Source organism: Antennarius striatus, chromosome 12 (assembly GCF_040054535.1).
Source record: "Antennarius striatus isolate MH-2024 chromosome 12, ASM4005453v1, whole genome shotgun sequence".
Taxonomy (NCBI): Eukaryota; Metazoa; Chordata; class Actinopteri; order Lophiiformes; family Antennariidae; genus Antennarius; species Antennarius striatus.
This window is the reverse complement of record NC_090787.1, coordinates 17,698,228-17,720,000: the sequence shown is the minus strand read 5'-3', so window position 1 is coordinate 17,720,000 and position 21,773 is coordinate 17,698,228. Positions and strand designations below refer to the sequence as shown.

At 44.0% G+C, this 21,773-nt stretch overlaps 1 protein-coding gene across 1 annotated transcript; it reads left to right on the top strand.

Annotated features, from left to right (window-relative positions):
• The first annotated feature begins 1,403 nt into the window (after positions 1 to 1,403).
• Positions 1,404 to 21,740, top strand: dcbld2 (discoidin, CUB and LCCL domain containing 2). The gene is made up of 15 exons (XM_068330085.1): positions 1,404 to 1,813; positions 4,473 to 4,697; positions 6,615 to 6,752; positions 12,326 to 12,377; positions 12,449 to 12,521; positions 16,678 to 16,811; positions 16,894 to 16,934; positions 17,125 to 17,340; positions 18,204 to 18,328; positions 18,802 to 18,946; positions 19,041 to 19,172; positions 19,258 to 19,351; positions 19,433 to 19,482; positions 19,572 to 19,706; positions 19,933 to 21,740. Exons 1-15 carry the CDS (start codon positions 1,711 to 1,713, stop codon positions 20,349 to 20,351), a joined length of 2,082 nt encoding a protein of 693 aa, XP_068186186.1. The 5' UTR covers positions 1,404 to 1,710; the 3' UTR covers positions 20,352 to 21,740.
• Positions 21,741 to 21,773: the final 33 nt, after the last annotated feature.

Below are 21,773 nucleotides of genomic sequence, written 5' to 3'. Positions count from 1 at the left end.
AATGTGTCACACAGATGGAGAAAATAAGAAAGAAACACAGACTTGAAGAGTGTGTGTGGGAGGCAGAACGCAACTGTGGGACAAGTTCAGCATGAGAGACGCCCCCCCCCCCTACACACACACACACACACACACACACACACAAACACACACACACTCTCTCTCTCTCTCTCTCTCTACGACCAGACCAGTCAGGAAGAAAACTCTGAATCATCTCACACATTACTCACAGGCTACAGGCTAATTGTGTTTGTTGCTACACGTTGCTGTTGGTTACTGTGACAGTTGCACCACGTCAGAGGACAAACAGTACAACAATAATCAGTGAATATCTCTTCACATTAATGTTCTGCTTTACTCTTCTCATGTCTTGAGCTACTAGTTGCACCAGGTCATTAATCAGACACACCATCTTTGTGTCGTCTTGTTCTGATGTTTGTACTGGGTTGCATTTTAACTTCCTGTAGGTGGATTCCCATGCGTACATTCTGCAGTGCCAAACTTAGATGGATAAACAAGAGCTTTGCTGCTAAAAGGATAATGAGTGGAGAACAGTTCAATGCGCTCATGCAGATCACTGTTTGATTCGCTTTGCTTATGCTTTTTAACAGATGATCAACATTCAGGACTATATCGTAAGTTCCTTGTAAATACCAACAACACAAGAGATTTTTTTTTTTAAATTGAACAATATTTTCTGTTCACATTGGGACATGTAGGGACATGTCAGAGTAGGGAAGACAGGCCTGAATAATAACACCTCTGGTGGGTCTGCTCTAAGTCTGTCTGTCTGTCTGTCTGTATACATTACAGTGTGCAATAAGTTTCTAATTTGGCAAAAGGATTAGGTGTACAAGCTGCAAGGACACCTGTGGCCACATTGTCGCCATGCATGCATGAGCTGCATCAGCACAAATCAAGAATCAGTGTTGATAGGTATGATAACACGATGGCATGACAGAAATGCAAAAATAAATAGCCATAATTTTTGTGTGAAAACAACTTAGTTCATATGCTGTGGCTTACTTATTTGCAGGTCTGATGTACAAATCTGACTAATTAAATTGTGCACGCTATACACTCTGGATTGGAAACACAAAACACATAAAATCTTATTAAACACAAAAGCTGTTCTACTTGACAACTAACTTAGGCTGTCAACAAAATTTGCCAATAAGATGTAATAGTATCAACCATCAATCGATACTTTTGCTAATGGTATATATCTCAATTCACATGAATTTATCTCGAACAAGTTCTGTATTTTTGAATTCCTGTGACAGACGGGTATCGATCACAAGCTTTCGATCCGTCTCTCTTCACACGTGTGCAGCCCTTGAGGGAGACTCCGGATGTCGTTTGTGATCATACGGTCGTGACCGCGGGGAGAGGGGTGATGGGATCAGACCACTGGGGGACTCGGGTATCCCAGTTCCAGATCAGGAGGAGGAGCTCAGTGGAGGAAGTAGCTCCATAGCTTGGATGTGTGTGTGTGTGTGTGTGTTGGTGTGTGTGTGAGTGTGTGTGGAGCTCTTACCTCCATAGTGAGGGAGTCGCCAACCACTGGACTGTTGACGACGAGCTACAGACGAGCGCGCGGGGGAACCACACGCGGCTCGCGCTCGAGGGGCTGAAGACCAGCGCTCGCGCCTCGGTCCAGGTCGAAGCCGGTCCAGAAGCGAGCAGTATGCATTCGGACTGCAGGCTGCTATGGGCCGAGCGGTAATGGTGGGCTGGGGACCGACAGGGGCCGGGGTTCTCGTCCTGTCGATTCTCATCATTCTCACCACGGAAGGCTGTCGAGCGCAGAAAGGTTGGTGCCACACAGCTGCGGTGACAACTGGACGAGCCCCGTGGAACCGCAGCGACATGCGGCCACGGAGGTTTTTAAAGAGTCCTCACGGGGCGGTTCGGGGGTGAAGTTTACAGTTAGGCTTTTAAAGCACAGGACATTGTTATTGTCCTCCATTCGGTTTGAACCTGCCTTACATGGCCGTGTGGACGTGGAGTTCCGCTTGGTTAACACCGCCGCCCGTCACGGTGTTAGGTGTTCAGGCGGCTGTAGCGGAACCAGGCAAACCGGTTCCAGGAAAGCCGAGATTGTGAAGGAGTAACCGCTGCTCGGCGAATCCGTTGTTTACCGAATTAATGTACGGCTGCCAACGATTCGTTAGACGTGTAAAGTTACAAGTGGTGACCTATTCTAGTTACCCAAGAAGGTACTGAACATTAAATCACAGGTTTTGTTAACGGAGTCTGGGTTTTAAGGACACAACAGCACATTGGGGAACTTGTGGCCTTGTTTCTCGCTCCAGGTAGCCACAGTTCGGATTCACCGTGAAGTCACAGCCAGGGCGACCTGGTGTGAAGTTAATCTGGTTAGCTAAAGTTAAATCTGGTTAACTTTACACACGCACGTTTGGGCTTCTCCTTAGCCTGCAGCCAATCTCAGGTGGTCAGATGGGGGGTGGGGTGGCCGTGGGAGTAGGAGTTAAACACGTGGACACAGTTTGGTGTAACACAATACTGAATTTCACATGCATTGTAACCAGGGGATGTTGCTATTGGTAACCCCTTACTGGGGGCCACAGGGGCCCATCACTCAGAGCACACTGTTATCAAGAATGTTAAAATCAACTGTTTATTGAATTAATCCAAATAATGACTTAAATGTTCGTACAGGATTCCATAAGAACTATTTGGGGTCATAGTTGACCCCTCTTGCGGAACAGTGGGGTAGTGATACCAAAACTGCAAAATTAACTAAAAATTTTCAAAAAGCAAATAGGCTTATGTCACAAACATGTTTTATGAGGAATACCTGGAATATGAATATATAACTTCATTTTGAAGCTTTTGAAGAAAAACAACCCCTGGGGTCATTTTTGACCCCACCTGTGAATCTTAAGGGTTAAGGAAACATTTCAAATACAAGTATTTGTGGAGTTTAAGAGTGAATGTTGAAATTTAGTAATAATGAGTGAATAATATATATTTAAATTGGTTTACTGCTGAGATGGAAGCTTGTAGAAAACCCTGTGGGATCAAAAGGGGATCACAGCAGATCAATACTCGATTATGTGGTCCAGTGGTGCCCCGAAGTTTTCCACACTTCTTTGTTGTTATTTTGTGGCTCTTCCCGGCTGGTCTGGGTACAGTGAGGTGATGTCTGATGAGCTGAGGTTGTTTGTGAGTACGGGGGTAACCAGGACAGTGGTGTGTAGTCGTTCTGAATGCTGCATACTGTAGTTGCTCCATCGTGAGGGAAGCAGCTTTGTTTTTGTCCTGTTTCGTCTGGACAGTGTCCACGGAGAGGCTCTTACATAACTCCAGAACATACACTTAGCACCATGAAGCGTGACTGTTAAGTGTTATGCGTTCACGTCGTCAACACACACATTGTCTCTGCCGTCTGACGCCGCTGAGGATATACGGACAAACTTCTCCTTTTCATGTTTTGTAAAATTGATTTAAAAGATTTATTTAATTGTTGAAATTTATTACGTGCTTTATAAACTGTCAGAAAACAACCAGAGCAGAATCTACTGTTTGGATTGTGTGTTTTGGTCAGAGTAAATAAAAGTCGTTATTGTTTAGCAGTGTGTTCCAACAATTAGTCTGTCCTGTACCATTCCAGGGATACAACCTCCAGCTATGTAAACCTCCATCCATACGATCTTTAAAATCATGTTTATTAGTCCTGCAGACACACACACACAAACACACACACACACACGCACACACACACTGCATTTCTGTGTAAATCCAGTTGAAATTGTGAAAGAGTCACTGGAGGTTGATGAGCCGGACGTTCCAGTGGAGACACACACACCTCTGTGATGTTTGGCTGAATCTGTAAAACTCTGATGCTTCCTTTGTTTTCTGTTCATGGTCTTCTGTTTGTGTGTGAGGCCGCAAAGTTGTAAAGGTGTCACTGGCTGCTGTGGGATCTTCTCCACTCCTGTCCGGACATCCAGAGGATGTCGGAAGCCTCTCCAGAGGGAGATTTGTTTTGGAACATTTATTCACTTTTGATGCGGAGTATGGTGTGTTCACATCTGCACAGATTGGATTTTCGGGTGTGGTGGGAACCGTGTGTCCGTGAACACTAATTCTCTAATTAATGAAAACATTCATACCACACTTGCTTTTAGAGTCAACCAACAGAAATACTTAGAAATATGTGTGATGGAAGCAAATGAAAGAAGTAGCATCTCCTTTTGTTCCACGGTTTAATCCCTTGCTGCAGTTATTAAGGAAAGAAGCAAGTGTCACAAATTCTAAATTCATAGATTCATTTTAACAAGCATGCATGTTTTTAGCTAAATCCCAATGAACAGGTGGTGTGTGTGTGTGTGGGGGGGGGTATAGGGAGTCATTGCAGTACATCCTAAATACTAGAGAAACTTTCTAGTAAAATGTTGGTAAGCTGGTGAAACTGTTCACTTTGTGCTTGTGTTTGTCCCCCGCAGGTGATGGCTGTGGCCCTAGTGTGCTCGGCCCCAGCAGTGGGACTCTCTCCTCTCTGGGTTACCCGGGGACATACCCAAACAACACGGTGTGTGAATGGGAGATCAGTGTCCCCCGTGGGAACAGGATCCACTTTCGCTTTGCCGAGCTGGACATAGAAGACGGCGACTGCCAGGTCAACTACCTCCGTCTCTACAACGGTGTGGGGCTGGCGAGGAGCGAGATTGGTGAGCAGCAGCCTCACACTGCACTGAACTGGAGCTGATGTTGGAGAGACTTCAACTTGAGCCATTAGTTCTTAACAAATTCTGATTCTGTGTTGGTCTGAATGATAAATTAATAAAGTTGCTGCTTGTTATCTTTTATTCCGTATATCTTGGGGAAAGTTGCCAGTCGTCTTAGCACCTATAATGCAGTATTATGTCAGCTAGCTGACTTAGACTGACTCTGGGCCCCAGAGAGCGCAGCCCATCCATGTTTGTAATGTTTGCCGAACATGACTAGTGGGATTGAACATGAGCATTCAATGACGGACTAATGCCTGTGGGATCTCAGTTTGATGACAGGGAAGACGGTTCCATTGTGGTCACATGCATTTGGCCTTCCCAGTGCTAAGTCACTTAACAGGACCATTGACATTAGCTGCACGGCTAATGGGGCCAGCAGCAGTTGTCTCTAGGAAGTAGAATGAGTTAAAGTTATCTGCCGGTATGGAAGCTCCATGCACTGCCTTGCTGTTGACTTCCTGTTGTCAGACTGCCTCCGCTCACCCGGGAGACCGGCTTCGGTTTCCCTCTGACCAGCTCCACCGGCCGTTAGCCTCTTGTAGTTAGCCACAGTTTGTGGTTTCTTCAGCAGCAAGTAAACCTTCTGTTCTTCAGGAAAATTCTTCAATCAGGCAAAGTTGACAAATGCTGAAATTCCTAGTTTGCCAAAATCAGTGACTAAAATATTAAAGCTGTGTTTTAGTACCGCGAGTCTGAACACTCCACGCCACCAGCGTCACTCTGACTTTTAACTCATAATGATGGGTCTATGCATCTGACGGGTTCAAGATTGCTTTGAAACACCTCAATATTTACGTTAATGGAAGAAAAAATAATGTAATTTCATATTAAGCAAATAGATAAAAGGATTTTTGTAAATTTGTTGGTGTTTATTGTTAAATAGTAGCATAGAGTGACTGTTGATGCTCCAGGCAGGCTATGGCTTTACTGTTAAGGTCTGTGTGGTTCGATGTGGGGAGACAGATTACTTCAGAGAAGTGTCAGATAATCATGAGTAAAGAGATAAAACATATTCTTTAACATTTAGCATCTTGAATGCCCTAGCATTTAAGATGCTAGGGCATTCACCCATTCACATTGCAATGATTCTTTAGTCTTAAGTATGTGTTTACATGCTGTTTAAAAAAATCAATATACAATATCAATACTAAAACAAGTTCTTCAAGTTGATTTAAACACAGTGACTGACAGTTCAGAACAGGACAGGCCTACAGTTAGCTGGTCTCAAGCCAGAATGCTGCCAGCACATTTCCTATGAGAGTCTCTGGTGATGAAAAATGAGCCAAGTGTTTGACTTGTGTCAGTTTTATACACAACAACCTGAGGAGGAGGGATTTGATGGCTGGTTCGGTTTGTTAGTGTTGTAAAAAGACCCTTTTAAAGGTTAGAGGAACTTGACATAATTCAAAAAACGGTTTTCACCTCAGAATTCTTACTAAAACGCTGTGCAGATGAACGTACACTCCAGGATTCTCGCATTAACACAATATTTGTATGCAAATATATATATATATATATACAGTATTTATAAAAACAGACTTGACTGATGCATACGTTCGTTCAAACTGATGCCTTACACAGGATGAAACGAGATAAACTGCTTGAATTTGACAGTCATGTTAAATAAGTGCTTCCCCTCAAGCTGCAGGAAATATGAAGAGTTTATTTGCAGAAATGGATGAAAGCCATTATTCACATGTCATTTAAATGTCATTAGTTATTCCCATGGTTAGTGGTGAGTGTATATCTGGTGTCTAGTAGTCATGTTTATTTTGTACATGAAACTGAAGGCTGGTAGAAGGATCCAGACCGGTGTCTTTATATGTCTGTCCTGTGGCTGTCTGTCCTGTTCAACAGTGAAATACTGCGGTTTGGGTCTGAAGGTCAAAGAGCTGATCACATCCACTGGCAACCAGGTCACCGTGCAGTTCATGAGTGGAACCCACCACCGTGGACGTGGATTCTACGTGTCATACTCCACCACTGAACACACAGGTAAAGCCTACCTGCCTGCCTTGCTTGTCTGTTCCTCATCATCGATTTGTGCAGCTTTTGTGATGAAGGTGCGGCAGTGCAAAGCTAGAGAGCGCTCACACTGTGAAAAGCTGATTGAAGTTCCCGCGACAAACACACAAACATGGAATGATGTCAAGATTTTGTTTGTGGGAGTACTTGCTTTTTTCTTCTATTCATGTTTTGATCCTTGGGAGAGTTTCCGTAGAGACTGTGTGTGTGTGTGTGTGTGTGTGTGTGTGTGTGTGTGTGTGTGTGTGTGTGTGTGTGTGTGTGTGTGTGTGTGTGTGGGTATGGCTTCAGGTATTGTTTTGAGAGTGAATGTGGGGTGGAAGTGGGTTTTTAACTGGGTCAGTTCTTGTGTCTTGGACCATGGAGGATCCTGTAACCACAGTTTGGGGAACACAAAATGATGAGTCTTGTTAAAAGTTGATGGAATTTCAATAAAAAAAGTGTCATCCTCTTTCATATCTGCAAACATCAGAGCTACTAGCTGTAAACCAATTGTTAATGAAATAAATAATACAGATCTGTCCATGTACACGCAGGATGTCCATTGTTGTACTTTATGCTTTAATGTCTCCTACAAATCCTGTCTATTGTTTGACGTCAGGATGGTCTGGAAATCAGATACGAATGAAAGTGGGGAAACAGGATTTGTGTCTCAGCGTTCATATTCCTGGACCTCTGGTTATTCGGTGTCTGACTGTCTTTGTCAAAGTGCCCCCCCCCTCTAAAGGTACCACATCCTTCCAGGGGATGTGGTACGTTGCATATTTTGATTTCACTGTTGGTAGTCATGACTGATAGTTCTAGGGAGTTCAGAAATATTTCACTGGCTGATGGTCGTTGACCCCTCCTAGCGTTAGCTTCTTTCACATCTATCTACTGTTCCCTGTATCTACTGCTGCCTAGACCTGATGGTTAACCTCCACCCTCCTCTCAAAAAAGTCAACTTTTCAGAAGTAGTGTGAAACGGCAGAGAAAAAATGTTGAAAAAGATCAAAACTGGCAAATTAAGGAAATCATTATTTTAGGCCTAATTTTCAGATAGTGCTGTTTAGGTTGTGTGTGTGTGTGTGTGTGTGTGTGAGAGAGAGAGACCTTCTGCAGCTCTTCCATGTTTGTGGTTTCTGGGATGAGTAGAGGATGACGTTTGTTTCAGTCGTCACAGATTGAGCTGCAGTCGGTGTTGGAGTTTGCAGTCGGGTACCTTTTTGAGATTGTGGTTATGAGGGATTCCCTTGTTTTTAATCTGTTTACAAGTAAACAGTGTTGTCAGCTGATCTTATGTTCCCATACTGCAAGACATTTACACATTCTATACTTCTATTAAAGAAGTTATACGGTGAGAATAGAAAGGCCTTTGTGAAAATACAGTAGTAGCTTGATAGATGGATAGAAAGATACTTTATTAATCCTGGAGTAAATTGCTTGATACAAATTTAATTCATTCTGTCACTGAGCTCGAAAGTCAAACACCATTTTCCCCTATTCAAAATACCATAAATTTTATCCATCCAGCCTTGTAAAATAGCCCCAAACCCTCCATATTCATTCTTTATTTATCTTCATCTACTTTGGCGGGCCGTGGGGGGCTGGAGCCTATCCCAGCTGACTGAAGGCATGAGGCGGGGGAAACTCCAGGCGCGACACCAGTGCACTGCGGAACCACACAAAGACACAGACAAGCATGCATACACACACTCACACACTACAGGAAATTTGGGACTGCCCAATTAACCGGAAGCACATGTTTTTGGAGGTGGGAGGAAGCCAGTGAACCCACACAGACATGAGGAGAACATGCAAACTCCGCACAGAGTGGGACTCGACCCCGGAACTGCCTTGCTGTGCGATGGCAGCACTACCCACTGCATCACAGTCCCGCCCTAACCTCCCTAAATTATATATTTAAAAAAATCCCCAACCAATACAATTAATACATGTACTGTATAATTAATTATACAGTATATGCCACATAAAAAAATATTAAGTATGAAAAGAAACACAAAAGGCACAAGAACACAAGAGTTGCGTCTGTTTCATGAACGAGAATGAGATCCGGTCTCAGCTGATGTTGCATCCATTCGCCAACTAGTGGTGGTGTCCTGTATCTCGGATTTTGCTCGTATTTTTAACAAAATTATGAACTGAACAGTGGCTCGTATCTCAAATACAGTAATCCGTCGTTACTCGCACTTAATATTTATGAACCCTCTCCATACTGATATTAAACTAGCAGCACGTTTGGGAATCATTGCAAGACAAAAGTGAACCATGAGTCTCGGAATGCAGTGCACACACAGATTCGTACGGTATCATGTGACTATAGCTCATGGGAGACACTTGCTCCTCCCCTCTCGCTCTCTCCCTTGTCTTCAATGAGATGAAGCTTACATCTGATAGGTGACAATATATAATTTATATAAAAAATCTGTAATGTAGTGATGCTGCACATCTCGAAGCTCAAATAATCGAAGGAATACTGTAACTCGTATGTGGAGCAGCTCGTATCTGATGGTACAACTGTACTGTAATACCAGTTTTCTATGGCCTGAGACGACTGCAGGCTGTCTCAGTGCCTTTCATTCAAGTGAATCCTCCTTCATTTAGAGCAACAGGTGAACATTTACAGGTGCTCTTTTGAGAACCAGAGGTGTTTGGTGCATCCTTAGATGTAAATGGAATTATTGATGTATTATCATCACTTTGCAGTTTGTTAAAAAGAAAAATTGGAAACTCCCTAATGACTATCACTGTCATTAAATTCTACCTAATGATTGTCATAGAGATAAGTAACTAAAGTTGAATTGAATTGTTCAGAATAAGATCAGATTTCATCATCAATGAGTGAAGCATGTGGTTGAATAAGTCGTGTTTCTGCTTGTGTACCGATGACTGGGAGAGACTGCCTGATCCACACAATGGATTTGGGCTGACTCACATTTTGATGATGATGCGATTAAGTTTTACTAATTTGCCCTAGCAATCATTGTGTGTGTGTGTGTGTGTGTGTGTGTGTGTGTGTGTGTGTGTGTGCGGTGGTGGGGGGTTGATGGATTGAAAACTGATCAGCATGTCTGGAGCCTGCTGTTCAGTAAAAGAAAGAAAAGGACAGCTAGCATGAGGTCAGATGAGAGGAGCGACTGCAGGCCGTTTGCTGCGAGTGTTTGTTCGCCGCTGGACGTGTTCCTTAACACAGAACAGATAAGAGCTCCTCTGCTGTCAGTGATCTATTCTGTTCACTCACATATCTGGAATTCCAGCTGCTGCGTGCAGAATTGTTGTCAAAATCCTCTCCCCTTGATTCTCAGAGCAGACACTATGAAAGTATGGATGGCACCAGCAGATGTGTGCATTTTCACCAAAGGATTTTCATTCCTCCAATATATGAGTTGAGTTTAGCCCCATGTGTTCTCAATGTGTTGATTTGAGACAGACTGTTGTTACTTCATCTTTCCTTTATTGCTTTTTTTATTTTTTATTTTTTTTGCTGTGACTAACGTTATCTGGAAAACAGCTGCATACTGTATATTTGAAGGAAGAGCTTTTCAAGGTGAGCAAGCGTCTGATCAGGACTGACGAGACAAATCTAACATGCTGCACTGAATCAGCAATGTGGGATAACGTGCTGTAACTAATCGTACACGTCTACAATGCTGCATGTTGTTGTCCACAAGTAAATGGTTTTAATGTTAAAACAAGTTTATTTCAAACTTTTACTCCTAAAATGCAGACCTTTAGAGACTTAACCAGATAAACCTCCTATAATAAACACCATACTATATTTTCTGTTGTTAAACATGTCAAAATCTTGTTAGCTTTCAACTAACAAGATTTCAACCAACATGCCTTGCTCATAATCTATCAGCCAATCAGAGTATTCCTGAGTTTTTGGGCGTGTTAATAGCAATGGTAATAAATTTGTATATCCTGACACACATTCTTAAAATATAGCATCCTATTAAAATATACATCTAAATTCAGCTTCTTTCTCAGTATTGATTAAAAATGGGGAATGAAAAATATGAATTACTACTACACTGGTATCGGCTGAGGATAAACTTATTTAATCTATTGATAATCACCATACACTCAGTAAAGTGTTAAAGCGTCTCTGAGTTACTTCCATGTGGAACCCTGGAAATCATGTGTAAATCTTGTTTATATCAGATCTATTGAAGATGAACTCTAAAGTAGTCAGACTATAACTTACTACATGGTTTTAGACCTGATGGTTTCAACTAGATTCAGCTGATACAGCAGTATTGGATTTAAAGCATGTGCAGCCACTGGAAGGTTGTGTGTCTCATTCTTGTGAATGTGATACCTGAGAAGACCTCGAGGGCTTTTCTTCACATTCGGAACAGGTTCCCAAATGATATGAGTAAATATATTATAAACTGATGAGTAATTATTCTTTTTATTGTATCAAAAAGGTCATCTTGACCTCATGATGCTCGACAAAGAAAAGCAAAAACATTGTGTTGTCATCCACCACAGCTCAGCAATGGCAAGGGTGACTGATGATTGGTCAGCTCCAGATGAAGTCGTAGACCCTTCAGTCACACATCTAATCAAACACAAATACTGAATCTATTTGTCTGGAGACTTGTGTATCTTCTAGTATGAATGCTTTTAGAAGCTGTTTCCTATGTGAGACGTGTTCAGTGTGTACAGATAAATAGATAATGAGGAAGAGGAGGGCAGTGATGTTGGTGCAGTGGACTAATAAATCTGAGTGGTCATCAGTGGAAGTCAAGCAAGGTTAAGTGGACTTAACCAGTTCTTCCAAGCAGCTGATTTCTGTTTGTCCTCTCTGGTATCTGTGGAGCGCCATGGAACCACAGATGAATAAACCAGGCACCATGGTTACTACGGTGATGGTGATGGCTGGCGGTGTTCACCAGTTTGACTCATTGGTTGGTTCAACAGATAAATGCATTCTTTGATCATGTGGTCAAGACTCAGGCAGACTGACCTCCCCCTCTGGGTTCACATGGAATTCCCAGAAGCCCACAGCATCCTGGCGGATGTATGCGGTGTGCCTCGTCACGTAAAATACATGTCTATGTCTCTCGCTCTTGCTCTCGCTGTCTGTCTTGTACGCACACACACACACACACACACACACACACACACACACACACACACACACACACACACACACACACACACACACACACACACAGTACAGGAACATAAAGCCAATGAGGGGATTCTCCCTCTGACAGCGGTAAATTCACCAGCTCTGAACATATTTAGGTTTTGGACTGTTCTATATGTGATGTCTTTATGGCTTCGCTGATGTATTGCTAATATATGCATATTTTAAAAATGTTTTAATCTCTATAATGAATCAACTGAAAGCAGTTTTTTCTTGGTTATATGGGTAGTTTAGATAATTACTTTTAGTTAAACTAACTTGTAAAATGCTAAAAACAGTGGATAATGACTTTAAACAGTGGATAATTAAATGAATGAATTTCCTGGAAAAGGTTGGCGACTTTTTTAAGAGAGTCGAACCATCTGACTGTGTTTTCCTGTTGCAGATCTGATCACCTGCCTGGACAAAGGAAGTCACTTCACTGAGGCCGAGTTCAGGTAGCCGTCGTCTGTTCTGACGCTGGTCTGTGTTCATGGAGCCACAATTCATGGTGTGTCTCTCTTCTTAGTAAATATTGTCCAGCAGGCTGCCTGACGTCCCCTGAGGAGATTTCTGGAACGATACCCAATGGATACAGAGAGGTGAGTACCTGCAGAACGTGTTCTTATATGAGTACATGAGTACCTGCAGTACAAGTACACATGTGAGTTCATGTACATATATGAAGTGTGGGTTGTCTTTGGAGAATCCGGGTGCCCCGTGTCCTCATGCTGTCTTTAAATTGATTAATTTGACAGAACAATGAGAGACATAACAGTGAAATAACAAAACTATTAAAATGTATAAAAAAATAAATGAAAACAAATTTCAGATATTAAATATAAACAACATTGTAGGTTTAAGGTCTTCTTTGGGAACTCTTAGAGGAGTGGTTCAAACACAAAACCTATTTGTTGAGTATAAATCACATGGATTCAATGTAAGGACAAGTAATAAAAGAAAAACTCTAATTGCATTTTCTGGAAATTTATTTAAAATCTGAAAGTTTTTTGTTTTTTTTCAAAAGAATAGACCTTGAATGTTGGCCACTTGTTTTATGGTCATCATACCCACTGGAGGTACTGATGTGTACACAGGGGGAGTCCCCCCATACCCCCCTAGTCAACTAGAGTGTATTTGATTAAGAACAAGACAGAAGCTGTTTCTGGACGGGAGCCATGACAACCATCTAAAAGATAATTGTGTAAAGCAGGAATGTCAGCTGGTCATAAAGTGACTGAAGTCTAAGACTAAACGTCCCTCATTAGAGCGACTGCACACCCAGCATTCATGAAAAGTGACATCATGGCATTACTCACTGACAACAATGACCCAAAGCTTTTGGAGCTTTCAAAATGAGTTTCACTCCTTTTTTTTCTTTTGTTCATTTTTATTTCAAACAAAACTAATTCATACCCCCAACCAACTCACCTTTAAACAGATAACTATAAGTTGTCAATGGTGGGATCACAACTTGATCTGTCTGTTAGTGAACATTCATGCATATTTTTTGGAAGGCAGATCTCATGGGGGGTGGGGGGTGGCGTGGGTTTCTCCCTCCTATTGAACTAAACTGTATTAAAACCAATCTGGCGTGGTTTAACAGCAGTGTCAGCGTCTAAGTGTGACGGTTTCCACATGCATCCAGTAGCGGTTTGTAATATATTTCATCTTCCCTGTTAAGTGGTTTTCAGCTCATCCTCTGCTTGCAGGGTAAAAACCCCCCCAATGGTGTCTCCCCAGTGTGATGACATTTACATCTGGTTTTGTTCCCCTTTGAAATAACTCATAGCTGCTTTGTAAACCTACTGATTACATCCTTAAAACGTGGGTCGTCGACCTCACCCAGTTTACCTGCTGGTAACTTTACAAACTTAGATCAGATTTCAGATTGTCCTAAACAACCCCCCCCCCAAAAACAACAACAACAACAACAAAAAACCCCCAACCATTACAACGCTGATTTCCATTTATTACTTAGAGGATGTGTAAAAAAAAAGAACCTACAAACGTGGTCTTACAGAAGCCGACATTAAGATGCTTGATTTAAAAACATTTAAATGTTGAAGTGCGGTGTGGAGGGCGATGATGTCATCTTTTGTTAAACGACTGTGAATTAAAAAATAACATTTGTGTACGTCATTAAAAATAGCAGAAAAAATGAAAAAAAAGAAAATGAACCACAGCTTGTTTATCTTTCCAAAAGATGAGAATGTCCACATTGGAGACGGTTGACCCCCACCCCCCATACACACACACAGTCACTGTGTCCCCTCAGTTCCGTGTGGACCAGCAGCTCCACCCAGGTCTTCACCAAGCGGGGCTGATCAGTTTGCTGCAGTCCTTCCATCAGGCTTAGAACGGTTCTGTCTTCTGCTAACGGACCCTCGCGCTGTGGTATGCAGGTCTAGGCCTGATGACCTCACAACACCCCCGCAGCACGTGAGGTCATAGGCGCAACAGTCTCTGGATGATGACCTCATGCTCTGAGCTTGGGGAGCTCTGTCGGAGGAGGGAGGGAGGGCGGGGCGTGTGAGTCTGCCTCTGGGAGCGAGGTGCCCCACAGGAACAGGAGGGGCCGGGTCAGTGGGTGAAAGGGAGGTGAGATAATAGTTTGGCCCAAAATAATAACCCTTTAATCCAGTCCAGCTGCGAGGGGGTGCCGAGCAGAGCTGTGAGCGCCGAGCTCTGCAGACACACAACGCAAACCTCACACACCTCTGTGTGCATCCACACTGATTCTTCAGCGTTCGTTCTCACAGGACATGGACACACCAGACCCCCCCCCCCCCCCCCCGTCTCAGTGTTCCCGAACATGTAATGATGGGGGTGGGTATATAATCTGGAGCGTATCTCACTTTATACAGGAGAACCTCGAGATACGAGTTTAATCCGTTCTGTGACTGAGCTCGTAAATCAAGCAGATTTTCCCCATTTAATATAATTAAAATTATTTTAATCCTTTCCAGCCTTGTAAAAAAGCCCCCAGCCCCCCTAAAAACATATTTTCTATCTGGGATTTTTGCTCGTATGTCTGACAAAAATATGGACAGAGCAACAGCTCCTATCTGAAATTACTTGTATGTGGAGCTGCTCTTATCTTGATGCACTACTGTTTTTCTTGCTTTAACAGCCTTTCCACATAAAGATGTTTCCTTTTAATACAGATTTAGTATTTAAGTTTTTCAGTTTTCTGCAAAATAGTGACCATCTCTTCCTAAGCACAAATCCAAAATAATACGCGTGATTATGCACAACTAACTCGCTTGAAAATGTTGGTTGTTTGTGTCTTACGATGATCTGGAAAGCTCGTCTTGATCTGTAAAAGAATCTCGACTAAAGCTGAGTTCGGACGATGTGATCTTGAACTTGAATTTCAGATGATGTCACCGCTTCGGAAGCGATCACACATGGACGTGTTGGCCTCCCAGGACACGTCATGCGCTGATGGATTTGTTGGCTAATTCTTTGCAGGGGTCTGGGTGATGTGTCATCCTCAGATGAGATCTGTTGTGTGTGTGTGTGTGTGTGAGTCCATGTGATTCAGTGTGGTTTCCTGCGCAGTGGTTTGTAGAAGTACTGTGTGTGTGTGTGTGTGTGTGTGTGTGTTAGTGGTGTGGTATGGCGCTCTGTAGGATGTGGTGTGTGTTCTTCTGTCACAGGTGAGTGTTAATTACTTGTGGCAGCGTTTGACGGCCACGCATGTGTGAGAATATATGTGCCTCCCACTCTGCGGGTCCCACAGCCTTATGAGCTGTGAATTCCACTGTGGGTCTTTTCCAGTAATAGATTTGATTTGCATGTTTGATTTGGCAGAAGTTAAAGAGGAGGTTCATGGATCTAGTGAAAGAGGACATGAAGGTAGTTGGTGTGAGAGAAGAGGATGCAGAAGACGGGGTTAGATGAAGGCAGCTGATTGGCTGTGGCGACCACTGAAGGGAAAAGATGAAAGGAGCCTTTTCCAGTCATAAAATTCCACCTCACTCCAGCTGTTCACGTGAGGGAGCCTCTGATCCGAACGTAAAAAGGTTCGGCCCGTTTCCGTGGCGATGCTGCTGCTGGTTTGCACTGTAATGCCTCCTGCAGTTAATCTTCGCCATCAGCGCCTTGCCGTGTTTTCGCTGCAAAGCAGTAACATGCTGACTCATCAGACTTTATCAGTCTGAAGGTTGAGCGCCTGTTCTCTGTATTGTGGTGATAGACGTCACTGTTTGTTCCCACGGCAACCCACTACTGCTTTGGTACCAAACTCTAAAGAACCAGCGGCTCTTTAGAGTCAAGTTTGAGAAGCAGTTGTTTCGTTTGTAGGACACACACACACACACACACACACACACACACACACACACGAAAACCTTGAACAAACACCAGTCTTAATGGAGATCGTTCTGAATTTGACACTTTAATTTTAGCATTACGACGACCACTCTTTGTCGATATTAGAGCTGAGTTCTGTAGCCAACAATCCAAATGATCTGACAGATGAAGCAGAAAAAAATGCTTGTGGGAAAAGGGAAAGAAAATTAATAACAAATAAAGAAATGGCCCACTGTGACCTTCTGTGTGTCAACTCCTCACCTTTACTGGTGATATTTCCCTCTATCTGTTGTCTCCAATCAGCCACGACTGTCACATTGATGCTGTTTGTGTTTTAACACAACCTTAAATCGGTTGTCAGTCTAAAATACTCCAGTTGTGGCACTTCATTTGTTGTGGATACCGGTTACCTGTTAAGATCGCATCTCTCTGGTTCTGCAGTCGTCTCCTCTGTGCCTGGCAGCGATCCACGCTGGGGTCGTGTCCAACGCCGTGGGAGGGACCATCACTGTGGTCAGCAGCAAAGGAATCCCTCGCTATGAAGCCACACTGGCCAACAACGTCACGTCCACTGGGTAAGAGCTGATGTTCATCGGCCACGGGTTACAGTCTGTTATTGGTTCAGCGCCCCTCTGACCTCACACTTCTCCCCCCCAGAGGAACTCTGTCAAACAGCCTCTTCACCTTCAGGACCAACGGTGAGTTTTCTCCGGAAAACCTTGTGTGGTTGTAGTTTTAACCCTTAAAGTGAATCACCTTGTTCTGACTGCTAACAGGTTGATCATGAATTTTGTTGTCATGTGATGAATAAATTAGAGAATTCAGCACAACTATGTTTTTTCATTTCTATACTCGTTTTGTGGTTGTCATGACATCCTTTGCCCGCAGGCTGCTACGGAACGCTGGGGTTAGAGTCCGGGGGTGTGGCCGATGCTCAGCTCTCTGCTTCCTCTGTGTGGGAGTGGACCAACAGGATTGGTCAGCACAGTGTGTGGGCGCCATCTGGGGCACGGCTTAAAAAGGCGGGGCTGCCCTGGGCGCCTTCTCAGAGCGACACACAGCAGTGGCTGCAGATTGATCTCAAGAGGGCGAAGAGGATCACAGGTACGCGACGACATCACTGATCTTCAGCTCGTGTTCTCTTAAGGCCACATGCGATTTTAAAGATCTCCCAGAAATCTGTTATCTCCAGTGTGAACATACCTGTGATTGATTTAGCCTGAGCTTGAGCTTTAATGAACTCAAGTCTGCAGCACAAAACCGATATGTTAGGGTTAGTGTTCTGTCCACGTGCACAAAGTAGTCTGAAATCAACACACACCAACAGGAGGAATTGTGTTTTATCACCTTATTTGCATCATTGGCGTTTTCAAAAGATGACTTTGGGAAACATTGTCAGACGTTTGTTGACCATTCGTTTACACAACAACTGAAACCACAAAGATGTGCTGCAGTGAACTGTCGTGTGAACACGACACACTGGTGCTCAGGATCTGGTTGAGGCTCTGTCACACGTGTGGTTTCAGACTGTCTGTTCTGGATGGAAACACAAGCGCTTTCACTTTTCTCTTAATAGCCACGTCCCTGAGCGTTTGACAGCTAAGCATTGTAGCGCTCGAGGCTACCTCGAGCCGGTGTGATGGATATTAACGCTGACAGTTAAGATTTGTTTACATCTGCTTTCCCATTTGATCAAGAGAGGCGGCGTGACGCTCGCTTTGGTATGATGAAATAAACGTACATCCTTGTGTGTGTGTGCGTGTGTGAGTGTGTCAGTCGGTATTTTCAAATGTTGCAATGAGATTAGAGAGAAGAACATCTGTGAAATTGTGTGTGTGTGTGTGTGTGATGCAACATGATGTCAGAACCAGTGAGCCCTCTGTAACCCTCCCTTGTTTCCTGAGCGTGGCTTTAGCCCTGTGTGATGGAGCTGCAGCTGACGGCTACACCCTCTTGTCTGCCTGCAGGTATCACCACCAGCGGCTCCACCATAAGGGACTACCAGTACTACGTGTCGGCGTACCGGCTGCTCTACAGCAACGACGGCAAGCAGTGGAATATTTACAGAGAAGCTAATTCTGCACAGGACAAGGTAACGCAAGCATCCAATCGATAAACCCGCGCCCACCAGTAGCATCATGGGCCTCTCTGTTTTCTTTCCCTCAAATTAGTGCAAATGGGTAGAAATGTCACTCGAGAAGAATGCAGGGACATACACTCAGTTTCCATGGCAACTGGTATTGATTAGGAGACATTTTTATGGCAGGAAGTGAGGACAGTCAGTGGTTTGAGTTGAGTGCTGTGGTAGTCAAGTCAGGACACTGGGGCATTAATAATGAATGGATATGGATTGGGAGTCGGGGTGGTTCCACTGGAGCCGCCGCCTGGGATTCTCACAGGATCCCATCATGGGAAGGAAAGTCGTTAAAGCCGGCCCGGCTGGAAAGTAATCAGCTTATGGCTGCTAATGTATTTGTTCAGTCAGAAACCAGGAGCGCTCCGGTAGCTTTTCTCCTTTTGAACCGCTGCTGCTGCTGGGCTAATGCTTGTTTTTGTTTACGACAGGTTTTCCAAGGCAACATCCACTACCTGCACGAGGTGAGGAACAACTTCATCCCTCCCATCGAGGCCCGTTTCTTGAGGATAAATCCGACGCAATGGAACCAGAGAATTGCACTCAAGGTGGAGCTACTTGGTTGTCAGATTACAGGTGGGTGTTATTTTTTAGGATTGTAATTATTCCGTAAAATAGATGGGCTGAACTTGTAAAAAATGCAATCTTTTTATTATTATTTTTTTGACAGCGAGGCCCAGGATGTCACCCCCCTCTCGTCATACCACACCCCCTGCAGGTACAAAACGGCCTCCTCACCTTGGCCAAACTACTCACACCCCAGACATCCGGAACACAACTATGCCTCCTCACACTGGCAAAGGTACTTGTGAGTTTTGATTTCCAAACGACTGAATTCCTAACAGACGCTCGTCGTCTGGCGCTAACGGTGGTGTCTTTACTCTCAGACGTGGCTCTAACTGCTGCTCTGGTGCCGGTGCTGGTCATCGTTCTGACTGGGTTCATCCTGCTTGTGGTTTGCACTTTGCACCGGAGGAACAGGTATGAATCCCCATGTCACATGTGGGGGGAAAAAAAGCCTCCCCTTTGTTTTCTATCTTCAGTATATTTTGTCTCGTACAGGAAAAAGAGCTCTGATGGAACGTATGACCTCCCTCAGTGGGACCGTTCAGGTATGTCTGCAGCACAGGCTGACTGGTTTTCATGTGTTACGACAGATTAAAGCTGCATCTGTGTGTGTGTTTTCTGTTTGCTGCTGCAGACTGGTGGAAGAGCATGAAACAACTGCTGCCCTCCAAGATGGTGGAGGCAGAAGACTCTGTTCGGTACAGCAGCAGTGAGGTGGGCCGGCTAACGGGGAGGGGGGCTGTGCCCGGACTGCATGCTGAACCTGCAGGTAAACACTGTTCAAGAGTTGTGTGTTGTGAGATACAAGGAAAGGAAGTCACCACATATTCTAGAGTAGTGGTTCCACAACCCGGGGGGGTTAGGGACCACTGTTGTAGAGTAAATGCCGTCCTTGCGACCCTATTAACCATCAAAATCTAAAGATTAGGGACCTCTCATCTTTCCAGATGATAGTTTAAAAAAGCCCCATGAAATGTTGTTTTTTTTAACCTTAGAATACGCTCAGCCTCTGGTGAGCGGCGTCACAACATTGGGCCCCCGCTCGACTTTCAAACCAGATGAGGGTCCTGATCCGGGCTATTCAGATCCTGACCTGTACGACGCACCCATCTCACCGGACGTCTACCACGCCTACGCCGAACCCTTGCCAGCTTCTGGTGCTGAATACGCCACGCCCATCGTGGTGGATATGGGCTGCCACCCGTCGGGGGGCTCCAATCTCAACCAGACCGCTACGGTATGCGGCTTCATGGGGGCCGGGTCGGCCCCTCTGCTCACGCAAACAGACGGCAGCCAATCAGGGAGATCAGCATACGATACCCCTAAGAACGCCACTGGCCAGGCCACGCCCACTGAGGATCAGACCTATCAGGTACCTCAGACTAATACCCAGAAGCCAGCGGGGCAGGGCTGAAGCGTGTGGAGGCGTTTTGGCCCCTGTGGACTGGGCTCAAGTCTTGAATGAACACTACCTTAGCGTACCGTTCGTCTGGAGATGTCTGTATTGCCTAAATGTTTCTGCATGGCTGCGATCTGCTTGCGTAGTGCCATCACAGTCCAATCACTGAAACCACGATGAATGTGTGCGCGCCCGACGTGAACGCTGGAGATGAACAGACGGAAGAAGAATAGAAAGGAGGAAGCTGACTACTATTTGATAAAGACTTTGTCCCTGTTCTGTGATCCTTAATAGTTCTTGCAAAACTGTGATTTCCATGATTGTCGTTTTTCTGTTACACACCACCAGGTTCAGCTGAAAACGCGCCTGATGATTCAGAAATCTGAGGGTTCTCTTGAGTTGAATCACTTTGACCATTCAAGCTCAAAGAATTCCCTCCTTCCTAGAGAATCTCTAGTTTACCGCGGTACGTTTAATCTTTGTTTAAAAGCGTGACTTGAAACTGTATAGATCTCGTAAGTTCATTACTGCTAACCTGTTAAAAACCTTCAGATGATTTACTGATATTTATTTTATTTTTTTTCAAACCTGCTGATGAGAATCTCTTAAAAATTGCCCACATTACCCCCCCACAGATCACACGTCAAAGAAGGTGAACACTGAACGTAGTTTTTCGATGATTGGACACGTTGCATGTCAACTTGAAACAGTCAATCAGAATTGAATTGTCACTCAGACAAAAAAAAGATGCCTGTTTTGTTTTGTTTTTCTCGCGTGACTGCGATTTTAATTCACAACAGAGCCACATTTCACAGTTGTGACAAATAAAAGCAGTCTTAATGTAGGGATTCCTAGTTAGTTGATATCCTGACAAACAAAAAGGTACAGATAAAGGGGTAGATGGGTAAATCTGTTACAGATAGGTTCATAGTTTCGTGTTTGTCCTGAACGGTTTTTATTTTGTTTGTGCATCTTGGTGTTTGATCTGTCTTAATGTATTCCAATGTGACTTCCAGTGCCTCCCTTGTGTCTACGTGCATCATCTGTATGTGTGGTGAGCTGTTTGGACACCAATACCGTGTGTCTTTTTTTTTTTTTTTAAATTGAATTTGATGTTGATGAAGTGAGATGAGGCTCATGATTGTAGCACCAGTAGAAGGCATTCCTCTTCTGTACACATGTGGTACTGATCCGACCAAATACTCTGACAGGACCGCAGGCAGAGAACAGTGGGACAAACGGGGAGGTGTGATTCACACGGCTGTGCCACCCATCGAGTTTTAATTCTACTCAATATGCAATGCAACCTACGTGTAGAGATTTGGTGCTCACTGATCACAGAGCGACTGTGTTTGTGGCTCTCACTGATTGTATATAGAAAAATAAAGTTTTAAAAGAATCTTATTACAGTCTCCAGTCGTCATTGAAGTAATACAA